Raw genomic sequence first — 17529 nt, forward strand, 5'->3', positions numbered from 1 at the left:
GTGGACTCGCATTAGGAGTGGGATCCAAAATGGGGTTTATACCATCATTAGTCCATGTTTACTGGCCCATGCAGAAGGAGCCCCAGTCTCCCCTTCTGCCATTTTCTCCTTACCCTCCTCCATTTTCAGGGTAAAATCCTACCTTTTCTTTTCTTGAGGAATTGTCTCTAGGTTTGTGTGTGTGTACAGATTGCAGAAAGGTGGCTCATACCACAGTTTGTTGTGTAAAATGGTCAAGCATACCAGTTTGATTGCACACTTTCCCAAATTCAAAGAGGCTGAAGGAAATGCACATACTTGCAATGGAGAGATCCTATAACATGCAATAAAAATGGTGCTTAGCTTGAAGTGCAGATCAGAGAATCTTGGAGAAGAATGGAAACTGTTTTTTGAAAAGAGAACCATGGTCACAGTGACCAGTCAGGGCAGACTGAGCTAGGCCACATGTAGAAATTAGAGTAATCATTCTCCACATCATGACTGAAGTGACCCCTGACACACACACACCCGGAAATGAATCGCCTCCTATGTGGACAAGATGAAACTGACTAAATTGAACAAAAACGACATTTGAAAGGGAGACATGTAAACAAAATTATGGAAAATGATTGGATTGACAACACCTAAAATATGGTAAATGCAGTTTTCTGAAAAAAGCCAGTGCATCAGCTTATTTGATGCTTCTTTTTCGTAAAGGTCCACTTGAACATTATATTGAAATGCTCAAAGGAAGTAAAAGACACAGACCATCCCATTGGGAGTACCCTGTTAAAATAATACTGCCCTTGAATATCTATGAGTATTGCCCTGGTCAGCACATTAAACTTTCAAGTTGTATTGGACTGGGTGCTTTTGGGTGGGCCACCCCAGGTTTACCCCTTCTGCTTCCTCTTGGGTTACTGCCACTGCATCAGCCTCTAAATCTTGAGCATGCAGAGTCTGAGTGGTTTCCAGTAGTTGCAGTAGTGTAAACCCCCCTCCCCCCCACACTGTTAACTTCCAACAAAGCAGCCAGAGTTTAACTAGCTGCTTACTACTGCCAGCTGCATAAGGCTGAAGTGACCCTTTGGAAATTAGATGACCACTATCAGCCCAGGTACTGGGTTCAGAGCTGCTGATTCTCCTTGTGCCAAGCTAGTTCGTGGTCTAGGGCAGTTCTCATCCTAAAGTCTCATTGTACAAAAGATAGGCTGAACCTGCATACTCAGCAAAGTTCAAGTAGATATTTATTTAATTTCTAGGCTGCCATTCCATAGACGGGCTAAGGGTGGCTGACATCAACAGTACTTGTATAATAATGAAATAATAAAATTCTAAATATTCGATGTCTTGGCACATTGGAAATACAATTCGTAATAAGTTCTCCTCCCCACTCGTTCATTTGTCAAGCATTCAAAAGGGGGGGGGGGGAGGAAGGCCAAGCAGATGGAAACTGTTGCTGCCCTCAGCCATAGGCCTGGCAGAACAGCTCTGTCTTATATTAGCCATTGAAATCCAAGACTGTCGCCAGTTGTATGTCTTGGATTCCCTCAGGAATTCTAACATACTGAAGCCAAATCTTATGTTTATTTTAATGGTGGTTGTGGATCATGGTTTTGTATTATGGTCATTGGAAGGGATATGCGTATATAGAAAGTAGGAAGAAAAGCAATATATTCTGAGGAAACCTGAGAGATCAGTTGCAGTTTTAAGGCAAATACTGTTGTTCTTTGGGATTGTTTGTTGATTTGGATCTGGAACAACAACAACAAAGAAAGAAAATGGATAATCTCACAGTAACTCTGTAGGTCTGGCAGCAGGGGGTGTTATCATGGTAAATCATATTTTGGCCATTGTGAGTACCATGTGTCCTTCTGCATTTTCCTTCCCATTATTTTTACCTTATTTTGTTATTTGTACCCTGTTCGCTTAGCCATAAAGCTCTCAAGGCAATATACCAAGCATGACTAAAACAATATAAAACCAATTAACTATTTGCATTAAAATATCATGTACTAATCCAATGATGGCGAACCTTTTAGAGACCGAGTGCCGGGGCGGAGCAAGGGGAAACTCTGTCCGGGGCACACGTGTGCCCTGCACCTCTGTCACACCCCCGTCTGCCCTCATCCTGCCCTGGAACATTCCTGGAATTCTCCAAAACACCACCGTCACACCCCCAGAATGCCCTTGCCACCCCCGCAGGGGTGCGTGTCCAGTGCATCGTGTGCTCCTCATCCCCTTGGTGCTATGCCATTGCCGAGTGGCCAAACTGGGGCGATGGCGTGCGTGCCCACAAAGAGGGCTCTGAGTGCCACCTCTGGCACGTGTGCCATAGGTTCGCCACCACTGTACTAATCCATTGTGAAAAATATCAGCAGTAACAAAAGCAAATAGAGACATTAATCAGTACAATCGTTTAGTAGTAGGTAGCAACAGTAGTATAATATCCTTGTACATAATTCCCTAAGGCTGTGGTGGCGAACCTTTGGCACTCCAGATGTTATGGACTACAATTCCCATCAGTTCCTGCCAGCATGGCCAATTGGCCATGCTGGCAGAGGCTGATGGGAATTGTAGTCCATAACATCTGGAGTGCCAAAGGTTCGCCATCACTGCCCTAAGGTATGGAATGTCTGCTGATGAACCCCCAGCTGATCCATGCTCATTGGTTGGAAGTGCATCTGTCACATTCTAAGCAATGCTCCCAATGAGGAGAGCACCGGGAAGCCATTCTTCACTCCAGCCCTGCCAGCACCACCCCCTTCCCTTGCTTAGCCTCCACCCACCCCAACACCCAGCCCCCCGGACCCCCCCAGAAGCCCCCCATCCCTATGCTTGTGTCTCCTTCCCAACCAAACTGGCTCCTCCACAATCCACCCTCCCCATTCCCCTGTGCATCATCCACCCACCAAAAATCCAAGGCACACTGCTAGGACAGGGGCAGCAGGCCGCTCTCCCGCTCAGCCCATCAGAACCCCTTCCCATTTACCAGCACACACTCCTCCACCAAACCCAAGCCCCTGCAGGCTTTGGTGGAATCACCCAACATTCTCCCAACCACTCTCCATCCACCTCTTAAAACCAAGCCAGCCCCTCCACAAGCTCTCCCCATTCCCCTGCCACCAGCAGATGGTCGGCAGCCACAGTCTTGCTTGGCCCACCAGAACCCCTACTCATTCACACACGTACCCTTCCCCCCAAATCCAAGCCCCAGCAGAAGCACCCAATATTCCCCTGTCTGAGTCTCCCACTCCCCAAACCAAGCAAGCCCCTCCACAAGCCCTCCTCATTCTCCTGCTACCAGGACAGGGGCGGCAAGTTGCTCTCCTGCTCAGCCCACCAGAATCAAGAAACAATATATCAAGAAGCACTCCCCCACCCCAAACTCCTGATCCCACAGCAGCTTTGTCTGTCTGGAGCTGCACTCTGTGAATTGTGGGGGGCTGTGACAGGTGGCAGGGGCCTGGGAGATGCTGGGTGGGGGGGTCTTGGCTGACATTTTCCCTGCTCCCCCCTTCCTAGAGCTCATTTTATGACCTCCTAAAATAGGCTTTTACTGCTAGTCATTACTATAAGAGTAGTAATCTAAAAATATTAAGCACTTGGAAAGAAATCCTTTGGAGCTGTTAAGATAGGCTAGCCAAAATACAACTAGACAAAAAGCCTAAGAACACAAGAACATAAGAACAAGCCAGCTGGATCAGACTAGAGTCCATCTAGTCCAGCATTCTGCTACTCGCAGTGGCCCACCAGGTGCCTTTGAGAGCTCACATGCAGAATGTGAAATCAATGGCCTTCTGCTGCTAAATGCCTGGGTGTGTGTTTTGACTAAATGAATTTAACATTCCACCACAGATTAGTACTTCTTGAATAATGAATCTTTCATCCTTTTGTAGATTTTTCTATAATTACAGTTTGGTATTGATAGCCAAACTGGATGGACCAGGGTTTACCATGAACCACTTTAAACTTTGGTTTCAAATGGAATATTTGTGCCAGTTCCTGTATATTGCTAACCGTTGTTTGCCCGATTTGAACATCATGAGGACCGATGATCAAAGAAACTTAGGAAAGAAGAAGAGAGATGGCACATGAAAGGAAAACACATTAGCCTGTATGGTACTCTTAACTGCTAAAGCATGACTTGACTTTGATCTTCTAATCTAAGCTGTAGAAATTTGTGCATGGCCTCTTAGCAGCTTTGTGGGTCAGTAAATAGCAAAGGGGCTTTGCCAATAGCAGGAAAGTGCAATAAGCAAGCCAATTGAGGTTTTCTAGAGAAAAAGTACTGAAAAAAGAGTGATTAATTATAATTCATAGTTTTATTGAACCTTTATTTCCCTTTCTGCCATTCTCACTACTGAAAAAGACTACCATTGTACTATATAACAAATAATGTTTGTACTATGTGTGTTTCACATTAGCGACTGGTATGTTATCACAATACTCAGTTGACTCAATAAGGGGGAAAATGATGTTTTGTTCTAGCTGCTTAATATTTTAAAACTAACCAGAACTGTAGGTTGTACATTGTAATTATGAAAGCTGGCAATACAAACTATGGATCTCAGGTTTCCTTCTGACCGTAATAACTGACAGTGACAGAAACCCCATCTGAATGTCTCCACTGGCAGTGGCAGTTACTCTCTCCTTAGTGATTGTTTCCCCAAAATTATAATTTTCATAGACCACCTTCTCCTTCACACTCTTCTTTGGATGCATCCTTAAGTCTTCTCCATGGTCCCATGTCAGTGATAGGGTTGCCAGACTCCACTGGTAACTGGGTATTCCGCTTTGATGCCCTGGCACCATTCAGCCAGCCAGCAGAGAAACTTAGGCCAAGGCCTGTGGCACCTGCAATGTGGCAATATCATTCCTTCCACTGGAAGTGACATCATTGTACCACTGATGACTGCAAGGACACTCTGGTATTTGGGCAACACTCTGTTGTAAAAAATGGCTTCTACCATAGAGTTTTCCCCAAATAACAATTTGGGGAAAACTCTACGGTAGACGCCATTTACAGAGTGCACCAGAAGGGACATCATTGGTGATAACCAATAGCCACAGGGATACTCTGTTATCCCTGTGGCTATTGGTTATCACCAATGATGTCCCTTCTGGTGCACTCTGTAAATTATACTGCTGCATCGTGGACACCAGAGGCCTTGGCCTAAGTTTACTGCCGGTAAGTGCCCCCCTTATTTGTCAGGAAGTACCTGGCAACCTTAGTCAATGATTATTTAAAAGACCTCAAGATAAAAGGTTATGTTGCATAATAAATCAGCTCCAAAAATATGTGGTATATAGAATATACTCTTACCTGGTCAACATGATTGAAAAAGTGGAACTTTCAGGATGTTAGATAGCCCACTTAATTTGATGTATATTCTGATGCATTTCTGATGTGATCTGGCATTCCTTCCATAATTTGTCCCTTCCTAGTTCTTGTTTTCTATATTTTGTGTAAATGAACTGAATAAATAAATTTTGCCAAATTGATTAAATAAATTTTGACAAGTTCTAATTGCCTAAGCTTTGCAATGTGTTTACATCACCAAACAACATGGATTCACTTTCAGCCAGAAACTGTGTTGTGCTCAATAATTACTAGTCCTTGTTTCTGGTGACTTAAGGTCAAACTAGAAGGAAATCTGGAAGGTTGGTGAACAGATCTTCCCAGCATTTTTTTCCGGCAAAATGTTGTATTGGAGGTAGAGGTCTTTTAACTATTCTTCCCTACATGGTTTTGCTGATTGAGCATCCCCTTTTCCTCAGTACAAAACTGTATATGTACCTATATGGATTCTTCACTAATAAATCTCCATAAATAAGGTGGCAATTTGACTATTTGCCCTAAATAAATTGCTGTGATCTACAGCCCTGTGCCTATATCTCTAAATAGATATAATCCACATTGCATGTAGGTGCAGAATCTAAAGTTTTGCTACTGGGATAAAAACTTTGCAATTAAGTAAATTATTTTGTTGTAGTAGTAATCAATTCACATTTATTCTGTAATATGTAAACATAAGCATTTCTAAGTAGGGAAACTTGATTTAAACTAATGATCGTTTCCTTGTTGATCTAAAATTCAGTGAAGGTGATTTGTGATGATGCTGTACCTATATTAATCTAGTATATGCTTATGCTTTAGAGGGGTGTGTGCTTCTGAGAAACAAAATGGGAAGACAACATATATATAGGGCTGTAGATCATAGCAATGTCTGCTCATTTATTTAGGGCAAATAGCCAAATTGCCACTTTATCTATTGAGATTCATTAGTGAAGAATCCTTATAGGTACATGAAGGCTATTTAAGGGAGTATTACAGTCTTGTATGTGGTTAGACATCATGGGGTTAGGAAAAAGCCAGATGTGGTTAGAAATGACCATTTGCTAATAACGTTAATTCATTCAAGGAACACTTGTGGTTTCGCTCCTGTGAACTGGTAAAACCACAAAGCACTCTGTGGGGTTTTGAAAGATTCTTTCCTATATTATACACAAATGATGTGTACTGCTTCTTTCATTTCTCCAAGATGAATAATACTTATTAAGTGATAAAGTCTCATGTTTTCTCCATTAAGATAATGTTGGGATTTGGCAAGTGTTTGTCACACAACTAAGCCAGGAAAGAGTTAACTGTTGGTATGTTAAATAGTTGTTGAGGTCATTGCATAATTAGAGAGTCAACTGATTAGCTATTGGTTAGTTTTAGCACGACATTGCTGGGCAGCCAGATAGCCTGTATGACCAAGTTTGTAAAAGCTAACTTGTTCGCCTTGTTCAGAAATCCTCTTGCAGCAGACAACACACACACACACACATATTTAATAGCAACTCACATTTATTCTTGCAACTGTGCTAATGAGCACACACACACACACACAAAACACAATAGATAACCTACATCAAAGAAAGCTGAAACATAATGTAAACAATGGCTTTTATGCAAGTACTTAAAAAGTAACCAAGATCTAGTAAAGATTTCTGACATATCTGATGAACTTCACTTTATCTTCTTCCCAAAAATCTTGTTGATGGCCCCATGCTCTTTATTTAAGATGCACATGGCTCTTTATCATAACGTTTCAGTGGATGTAGGGCTTTGTTAACTAAACAGAAATTTACTGAAAGGCTCAAGGTAGTTGGGTAATAAAACCACCATTCAGAAATACTGATCTGAACCCAATTAGCTGTGCTTCAGTCCTGTTGAAATCAAAAGCGGTTCACTGTGATTGTTATAGGTTGTCTGAATGTCAGTGAAACTTAAGCTTGGCTTAAATTGTATTGGTTTCTCTGGGGGTTGCCAGCCCTGGGTTGGGAAATTCCTACAGGTTTTGGGAATGGAGCCTGAGGAGGGCAGGGTTTGTTGAGGGGAGGAGCTATGTCTGTCTGTCTGTCTGTCTGTCTGTCTGTCTGTCTGTCTGTCTTTCTTTCTTTCTTTCTTTCTTTCTTTCTTTCTTTCTTTCTTTCTTTCTTTCTTTCTTTCTTTCTTTCTCTCTCTCTCTCTCTCTCTCTCTCTCTCTCTCTCTCTCTTTCTTTCTTTCTTTCTTTCTTTCTTTCTTTCTTTCTTTCTTTCTTTCTTTCTTTCTTTCTTTCTTTCTTTCTTTCTTTCTTTCTATCATACTTTTGAAATCTGAGATCGGGGCACTGAAGGCTGGCTGTTTGAAAAAATCACCTTCTAATGAAAATTTCTAAATTTGATTGTTTTTCAAAAGAAACCATTTTGACACATACTTTCCCTCCCTCCCTCTCTCTTATTTAAAGGTTGTCGGACTGCCCCAACAGATTTGGTTTTCATCTTGGATGGTTCTTACAGTGTCGGACCAGAAAACTTCGAAATTGTTAAAAGATGGCTTGTTAATATTACAAGCAACTTTGACATAGGGCCCAAGTTTACTCAGGTTGGAGTAGTTCAGTACAGTGATTACCCTGTCCTTGAGATTCCACTTGGAACACATGACACCAATGAAAACTTAGTCAGAGAAATGGAATCCATACAGTACTTGGGTGGAAATACAAGAACGGGGAGAGCAATTCAATTTGCCATTGACCACCTATTCGCTAAATCCCCCAGATTCCTTACAAAAATCGCAGTTGTTCTCACTGATGGTAAGTCACAAGATGAAGTCAAACATGCAGCAGCTGAAGCGAGAAAAAACAAAATCACCTTGTTTGCCATTGGAGTTGGTTCAGAAACGGAAGAAGATGAATTGCGAGCAATTGCCAACAAGCCCTCTTTAACGTATGTGTTCTATGTTGAAGATTATATGGCAATATCCAGAATAAGAGAAGTAATAAAGCAAAAACTCTGTGAAGGTAAATATTGATGCTCTTCAGATCATAACTGACATTTCTGAAAGTGGTGATGTACCGTTGCAGCATATGGATCTAATATATATATATTATGCGTGTCATGCACTGTGTTGTATAATCGTTTGGCTGTAGCTTGATTTTTCATAGATTAAAAGGCAGTAGATGAGACCAGTACAACTTATTTATATAACTGACCAGGGAAATATTGTTTTGAAGCAGAACAAAATACAGGTTGGAATATGGTGTGTGTGTGTATTTGCATGCAAAGTGCAGGAACGAAAGCCATCAACAAGGCACGCATTCAAGATACCCCATCCGCTAATTTTCAAGTCTAGACTAGCTGTTAAGAATCTAGCTGACTGGTGCTTTCCTGGTATTTGCAGATGTCTCAGCACTTGAAAGCCAGGATTAACCTCATAAACCCATCAAAACTTTTCATGCAATCTCACCAAGACTAGCAGTTCCCACAGGGACTGGCCAAGTGCTTTTAAAAATCTTGGGGAATTTTCAAAATTGTGTTCCATTGGGGTGTGTATTTGTGTGTGTGGGCGCGTGCAGCCCTACTAGGACAGCACAAGAGCAGGTATTAATTTCAGTACTTCATTGTCATTTCATGTAATTGGGTTGCAATCTAGAGAGCTCCAGTAAGTAGCTTGCCTGTCTAGTACACTTTTACCTCACTCTGTATGCTCCAAGGAGCTACAAATAGCATGCACAGTTTTCTTTTCCCTATTTTATCTTCAGAGTCACTGCTTGAGGTACATTTGGCTGAGAGTGTGAGACTGGTCCATCAAATCAGAGATCTGAACCACAGTCTCTCAGATTCTAGTCACATATGCAGACTATTATACCACACTGACTCTGTGAGCAGCATGCTTGAATTCTTGCTTCCAGTTCAACGTACTTTGGTACCAATTCAGTCACTTAATGTCCTATAAATTCACTGCTCATTTGAGGGTCTGTGAGTGATGGCAGCATGAAAAGTCTTTGCTGGAATCAGAAACTAATCTTGTTTCTTAGACTGTGGTCTTTCTGTTTTCTTCTTATCAGTATGTTTTTCCTTGTCGGGACAAATTTCACAGTCCCCTGAGAAGTTTGAGTAATAGAGGTTTTACTGTATATTATGTCAGTGAAAAGAAATTTTGGCACTGGAATTTTTTCATCTCTTTTTTTAAAACAGTCTCGGGTAAGTGCCCAGTATTGTGCTACATTTAAAAAAAAGTATTTGGCAAATGCTAAACGTCATACTCTTTTAGAATGAATATGGCTATGAGTCCATAGTGGGCTCAACGGATAAGAGAAGTCAAAACACAACTGGATTATTGCAGGACCATTTCTTACCTCCATTGTATTTTGCTTGGCTGTATATTTGGCTCCAGAGTCTTCTAGGGCTGTGAAAATGGGACCTCAATGAATCCTTTATGTTCCCTCTATGCTGGCATATAGGGCTGCAGACAGCCATCATGGAAAGAGGAATTCTGTTGTTGGCAAAAGTTTAATACAGCTGTGGGTAACACCACACAGGGCTACTTACTTCTATCCAGGGGTGTAACGAGGCAGCCCTGGGCAAACTGTAGCCCTGGGCAAAACCTGAGTTGGATGCCCCCCCCCCCCATGGGCGGCCACGCCACCATCGCAATTCAAATTTTTTTTTTGTCACCTCAGGACATTGGTGGCCCCTTGCAGGGGGTGCATTTTTAGACATCATCAGCACCAAAAATTTCAGCATATCATCAGGAGACTGTCCTTATGCTACTCCCCAAGTTTGGTAAGGTTTGGTTCAAGGAATCCAAAGTTATGGACTCCCAAAGGGGGTGCCCTATCCCCCATTGTTTCCAATGGGAGCTAATAGGAGATGGGGGCTACAGATTTGAGGGTCCATAACTTTGGACTCCTTGAACCAAACCTCACCAAACTTGGGGGGTGCCATCATCTCCAGATGATACCCTGAAATTTTGGTGCCGATACATCCAAAAATGCACCCCCTGCAGGAACATCCTAGAAATTTGCCCAAGAATCTTTGTTCTGCATTGAGTTTTCTGCATTGCTGTCAATGGGGGTTGCAGGCTGTGGGGGGGCACATTTCTGAAGGCACCGTCTCAAAACTTTCAGGGTCTCATCAGGAGACTGCCCTAATGATACCCCCCAAGTATGGTGCAGTTTGGTTCAGGGGGGCCAAAATTATGGACCCTCAAAACTGTAGCCCCCATCTCCTATTAGCTCCCATTGGAAACAATGGGGGATAGGGGCACCCCCTTTGGGAGTCCATAACTTTGGACTCCCTGAACCAAACCTTACCAAACTTGGGGGGTAGCATAAGGACAGTCTCCTGATGATACGCTAAAATTTTGGTGCTGCTAGCCTAAAATCTGCGCCCCCTGCAGGCCAAAAATGGAAAACCACTAAAATACCCAAAAACGAACCCAGCATTTTTATGCCCCCCACAAGGTGATGCCCTGGGCAGCTGCCCACCTTGCCCAATGGGCATTACGCCAGTGCTTCTATCTACACTTTTTTAAAAAAAATAAGAGCAGGAGTGGCCCTGCATCATGTGCCCCTACCCTCTAAGGTGAACTGATCCCCCCTCAGGGATAGGGCCTTTTCAGCAGTAGTGCTTCATTTACTAACCTGCGTGTCGATTTCTTGATAGAATCGGTTTGTCCAACAAGAATTCCTGTTGCCTCTCGAGATGAAAAAGGATTTGATATCCTCCTAGGCTTAGGTGTGAAAAGAAAGGTGAAAAAGAGAATTCAGATCCCATCTACTAATGCAAAAGCATATGAAGTCACTACAAGTGTTGACTTATCAGAATTAACCAGGTATTCATCTTTGGATGACCAAACAGTTTTAAATAAAATGTGACTTGTTCTCATTGTATACTGATTTGGAATTTTCCACAATCAAAATGAATTTTGTTCTTGTCACTTAAACTGATTTCTAGGGATGTGTTTCCAGAAGGTCTTCCTCCCTCGTATGTGTTTGTCTCTACTCAGAGGTTTAAAGTCAGAAAAACTTGGGACTTGTGGAGGATATTAAGCCTGGATGGAAGACCGCAGATAGCTGTCACTGTGAGCGGGGAAGACAGAACACTGTCTTTTACTACAACAAGCAAAGTAAATGGTTCTCAAATTGTTACTTTCACCGCACCCCGTGTAAAGGTAGGGTACTTCATTTATAGATATATATTTGTGACTATTCTGTCTTTTTTGGGTGAATAGAGAAATGAAATTTCATTTATGGGTATTTTCAAGTACTTCTAAAAAACCTGAATAGTGAGGACCCAATATAAGCCTTTTCTCAGGTTTGAAGAAGAAGGGTTGGATTGATATCTCCCCTTTCTCTCCTGTAAGGAGACTCAAAGGGGCTTACAAACTCCTTTCCCTTCTCCCCTTACAACAAACACCCTGTGAGGTAGTGGGGCTGAAAGAGCTCAAAAGAACTGTGACTAGCCCAAGGTCACCCAGCTGGCATGTGTTGGAGTACACAGGCTGATCTGAATTTCCCAGATAAACCTCCACAGTTCAAGCGGCAGAGCGGGGAAGAGTGTGCATGTAAAAAATTTGGTATGTGTAGGCAAGGAACTAGTCCTAATATTGGGTCGCAAGTTGCTATTTATGTTAGACTGTATAAAAGATGCTTGGTGACAGTTCTTCACTACCCATTGTCTGTAGACTCCATGAAGTGATATCAGCATTATGAAGCAATTTCCCTCACTTATACGGGAACAAATCTTCAAAGAGACACCCTTGAAATCTCAGCGAGATAATTCCCATTTGTTGCCCAAAATATACAGGCAATCCAGGATGCCTCATCACTAACTTCATTTTTAATTGTTGTGTTTTTCAGAAGGGGTTGATTTTATTGGTTTAAAATATAATTTTATCATGTATATTTTAAATTGTTGGCCATCATGGTGGCTCTGTTAGAGCAAAAAGGTGGGATACAAATTCTGTAAATAAATAAAACAATATTTGACCACTAGACAAGTCCCTACACAAAAGAATAATTGGACACAGATTACAAATCACAATATTCAGAAACCAGTGAGTGACCATTAGAGGCATGAATTAGGCAAAGCTGATTGAGAAGGTCTTTTCTCAAGTTGTTATCATTCTAGTCTCAGATGGCAGGGGGATCTGAAAGCAGGGCCTCTGAAGAGGAGCAAAGTGGTTGGGTGGGTTCAGATGGAGGAAGGGGGTCCCTAAGGTATGCTGGCCACAAACCATATAAGGCTTGTGCAGAGCATATTGCAGTAATTTAAATGTTACCAGAGCATGCACCCCATTGCAGTAATTTAAATGTTACCAGAACATGCACCCCATTTCCCCACTCCTCTCCAAAAAGGTCGTAGCTTGTTCATCAACTGAAGCTGGTGAAAGGCATTCCTGGTTGCCACTGCTATCTGTTTATCCAACAGAAGGCCTGGGTCCAGAAGTACCTCCAAGTTACAAACCTGCTCTTTTCAAAGGAATTGCAACCCCCTCCAGAACAGGTGACATTCCAATTCCTGGGTCAGACCTTCCCTGCCATCAAGAGAACCTCAGTTTTGTCCGGATTAAATTTCAATTTGTTAGCCTTCATCAATCCCAAAACTGCCTCTAGGCACCCATAGAGGGTTTTTACAGCCTCTCTGGGATTTGTTGGAATGAATGAATGAAAAAAATCCTTAGGCTGCAATGCCATGGGAAGACTTAAGGGTATCAACAACCCTACCTCTTGTGGTGTACAGCAAGTAAATCTTGTAAACATGCCTAACTAGTTTCCATTAAATATAAAACTAATAACATGTGTATATGCATTAAACTATTGTTGCATACCCTCTATTTTCTAGACTTTGTTTGATGGAGGTTGGCATCAGATACGTCTCTTAGTAACAGAAGTGGATGTAACGCTGTATATAGATGATCAAGAAACTGAAATGAAGGCATTGCATCCTGTTTTAGGCATTTATATCAGCGGACTAACTCAAATAGGAAAATATTCTGGGAAAGAAGAGACTGTTCAAGTAAGTGTGTTCATGGTGTTATTTTGTTCACAGAAAGCTCTTCATTACAACAACACAACCCAAGCCTTTATTGGCATATAAAACAGGACAAAATTTTAAAAGGCTCTTCATTAGATTTATAGTGTGATCCTCAGTGCAGTTTCTTAGAGAACTTGATTGAGTAGGTTTGGAAAGATTTATTTAGACTTAAATTTGCTGTTTTAAGTTAACCTTATGGTAGAATTTGGAGATACTTTTATGACTGTGTGATGTGTTCTGTATAGTATATTATTGTAGATAATATGCAAGGTGGCAATGTAAAATCTGTGCATGAGAGAGATTTCATTCATCCCTGTGCTGGCCTAATGGCCGTAATAAAACTGAACTGAACTGAACATTCATCCCTGCATTTTTCTGCTTCTGCTACTCACTAATCCAGATTTTGAGTCTTCAGCTAGTTCCTGTACATCTGCATATTTATATGACAGATGAGCAAAGTTACTGTTTAATGGCAGTTCTCTGTGTGGGGCTGGGGAGAAGGGATAGGGGAAAAGTAGGTGACAAACCAATAACTTTTTCACCTGGCTTATTTGCCCTGGTATGTGTAGACAAGGAACTAGTCCTAATATTGGGCTGCTTATTTGCCCTGGCTTCAATGCTGTTGGGAAGCAGTTTTCTCCCTGCTCTCCTTGTGTGTTTCTGTGTGCCTCCAGAGTTTTCATTTGCCATTTGCTGATTTTTCCAAAGACTGTGAAGTTTTGGGAAAGAGCACAACAAAGTCTGCATGACTATAATGTGGGTAGGAAAGTTTGGATTTTCCTGGTCCTACCCAGATTGCAGCTGTTTTCTCTGCTCCTGTCCCCACAGTGGCCATTTGTCCCCCACAACTGAAAGGTTGTTAAATTATTTTAAAATATAAATTAAATTTAGAAATATAACAATCTTTATCAGATTCCTTCAATTATCAGGGTTTTTTTTAAAAGCAAGTCTCTAGTCTCTTGCATCACAGAGATATTCCTGTGTCTTCCTTTGTCTTCCTGTGTCTTCAGAAAATCTGATGCACAAATTGATATATTAAAGAAAACCTGGAAAAGTCTTAGTAGCAAGGGTTGGGGAGGGGCTGCTGGGCAACTGGGCAAGGGAAATGTGGGGAAACATCCCATGGAGGAGCCCTGTTGCTTCTGTGGCTTATTGGTAGCTAAAGCAGCAGCTGGAAATCACAGAAGCCTTCTCATATATGAAAACACCCAGCTTTGTGCAATTATTTCCCTTCACTATGGATGCATATCTTATCTGTACCAGTACTAGACAAACTTTAAAAAAATTTCTTCTTTAAAAATGCATATTCATTACTAAATGGTGGAAATACCAACATTTCCCTAGAAATCTGAGCTGAAGAGCAAGAGTTGTAATCAACTACAGTGGAACCTCGGTTTTCATTGGTAATCCATCCAAAAAGAATCGATGAAAACCGAAACCTATGAAAACTGAGGCAAACTTTTCCATAGGTATCAATGTAAATTCAATTGATTCGTTCTAGGGACTCCAAAAAAAATACCAAAAACACATTTTTTTGTGAATAAGCATAGTGTTTAATGCTGAAAACAGTAACAAACAATAACACTAGGACCAGCTTCAGAGCCAGTGGACCAATGTCGCACCAGAAAGCTGTCTAAAGAGGTCTGTTTCTGATGCCTCTTTAAGATTTGTCTGAAACGGGGCAAGACATTGTCATTAAACAAGTTGCAGACACGGCCTGCAGCAGCTTTGTCCGGGTGATTTTTCTCCCCAAGCCCCTGCACCTTACTGCAAATTGATGAAAACCAAGGCAATTCGATGAAAAACGAGACAAATTTTTCACTCAAAAAATTGATGAAAACCAAAATTGATGAAAACTGAAGGCAATGAAAACCGAGGTTCCACTGTATTCTACATTCCCTCCATTGACCCTGGCAACATTCAAACAACAGGGTGTATAAACGTTAATCTTTTTTCCCTAGTGTTCTTCTGGCTTGCTTTTTCATGTAGTGCATGAAATTTCTGATGGCTTTGTTCTAGCCTTCCAAGATAAATTTTACCATCTGCAGTGACATATCTGAACTACTTCTGAGGTACACGCAGCACTTTCTGTCTGCCTTTTTGTGTTCTGCTGCACAAAGTTAAGCATAATTTGCAGTTTTACAATCAATATTAATTAGCAGTTTGTAATGTGGAATGGGCTACAGTATATAAAATGTTCCAACAGATTGCAAAGGATATTTCTGGTTAATAAGAACCTAAGAAGAGTTATATGGGATCAGACCAATGCCTATCAAATCCAGCTTTATGGTCACACAGAAGCCAACCAGTGTTACTTTTTTATGTTAAACATGACAGTGGAATACTATTAACAAGATGGCTGCATGATTCATTCACTTTGGACAACCTATAGCACACAGCAGAGGCGTATGGGTAGGAAATGGTGCCCAGAGACAACTCCTTCTCTGGGCGCCCCTCATGCCCCCCCTGCACATGTGCCCCCTATCAGCTGGCTTTCAAAAGCTCCAGCTTGCCTGCATGGAGGTGGGGGGCAGAGCTTGGGGGCGAGCCCCTTCCCCTTCCCCTGAGCCCCTTCCCCTGGTCTGCAAGGAGGTCCTTTTTTTTAAGCAGGCCCAGTCCTGCCTTGGACTATCTTTTCCAGTTATGGTGATCATTTCAACAACATACACATGAGCCTTTGTGATAAGGACATCAATGTCTATCATGGAAGCTGCGCATAAATGTAGCTTAGCGTGAAAAAGTGCAATGAAAAGGTGTCGTTTCTTTTGAAACCTGGTTGTATCTGGATTTAATTTCTCAGTGGGGAAATGGCCTAGGTTACTTAGACTAATTATGTGGGTTGTATAAGACAGCGTCTCAGATAAGGCAATTTCTTTTTCAGCCAAAGATAAAATGTATTTCCACCATTTAGTAAAGAATATGCAATTTTAAAGAAGATTTTTTTAAAGTTTGTCCAGTACTGTGTACAGACAAGATATGCATTTTTAAAAACTTTTTATTTTTAAGTTTGGACAGGGGAGGGGGGAGCAGAACTAGGTAGGCACAAGGGCCCAGGCAGAGAATTCTGCAACGAAGAAGGCCAAGAATATGGTGTATGGATATCCAATTCTATTCAGTTCTACTTTAATCTTTCTATGGATGAACAGGGAAGACTACATAGACTATAGACTACATTACAACCAGTCTTGCAGCATTTTCAAAGGTTTCCAGTTGGTTTCCATGGACAAGTCAACATGTGAAATTGACTTCTAAAACCATCAGTTATCCTGAAAACATTAAAGGCTATCTTATTTTATGAGAACCTACCCATCTTAAAATCTTCTTTAGAGACCTTGTTGCATATTTTTCCTCGCCTTTCCTGGCACAGTGATGGCAATGGCAGCAAATGTATGGAATTCATTTGTCAAGGAAGTTCCATTTGCTCCATATTTATTGATCTTTAGCTGCCAGGAAAATATTGTCTTGTATGTTTAATGTGTCCTTGTGGCTGTATTTGTCAATTATATTTTACAGCTAATTTGAATCTTGCTATTTGCTCTTCATATTTTTCTAATTTTTTTTACAGTTTTTGGAATCTATTTGTTCAGTTATGAGCTGCCTTGAATACTTTTTCTTGGATAGTGGAATAGAAGTATTTTAAGAAATTCATTAAATCTGTCATAGTTGATTATGACCTTGCTTTGCATTATCTGGCCAAATTCCGTGACTCTGCTGTGTTTTGTTAGTTTGGAAATTAAGTGTAATTACGTGTCAATTTGTAGTAAAAGTTAGCGTTAGGGCCACTTTGGATGTGAACAGAAAAGGTAAAAAACCTGGTTAAAACTGCATTTTTGTCATTGCAGCCAGATTATGTTCTGTGGGCCAGACTTATTTTTGATCTCTTGGATGTGATGAAGGCATGTCTTTTGCAATTTCCACTCCTTCCTTCCCTGTTCATCCAACAAACATTTACATGACTTTTATTGCAAGCAGTACCCTAGAACTATAAATAAACTCAATGGCTAGACTCCAAAGATAGCCATGGTCATTGGCTTTTAAGAATTCTAGCCTCAGGGAACTGTTTCCACATTGACCTGTTCATTGAGACACCTCATGCATCTGTCTAAGCACTTCCATATGAGAGCTTTTCTTTTTGTTTTGTGTATCTGACTGCATTTCTCTGTACATCAGAGGCTACTCCTAGATTGTCCTAGTTTTGTGAA

The 17529-nt window shown here is 41.3% G+C and overlaps 1 protein-coding gene across 5 annotated transcripts in view; it reads left to right on the forward strand.

Annotated features, from left to right (window-relative positions):
* Nucleotides 1–17529, forward strand: part of COL21A1 (collagen type XXI alpha 1 chain) — a 124102-nt gene that overhangs the window by 25253 nt on the left and 81320 nt on the right. For all 5 annotated transcript variants that reach the window (XM_048496925.1, XM_048496935.1, XM_048496917.1 and 2 more), the window contains exons 3-6: nt 7756–8307; nt 10955–11123; nt 11246–11462; nt 13136–13309. In XM_048496925.1, coding sequence (XP_048352882.1) covers nt 7756–8307; nt 10955–11123; nt 11246–11462; nt 13136–13309 — 1112 coding nt within the window. The remainder of the gene's footprint in view (nt 1–7755; nt 8308–10954; nt 11124–11245; nt 11463–13135; nt 13310–17529) is intronic.

Source organism: Sphaerodactylus townsendi, linkage group LG01, assembly GCF_021028975.2.
Source record: "Sphaerodactylus townsendi isolate TG3544 linkage group LG01, MPM_Stown_v2.3, whole genome shotgun sequence".
Classification (NCBI taxonomy): Eukaryota; Metazoa; Chordata; class Lepidosauria; order Squamata; family Sphaerodactylidae; genus Sphaerodactylus; species Sphaerodactylus townsendi.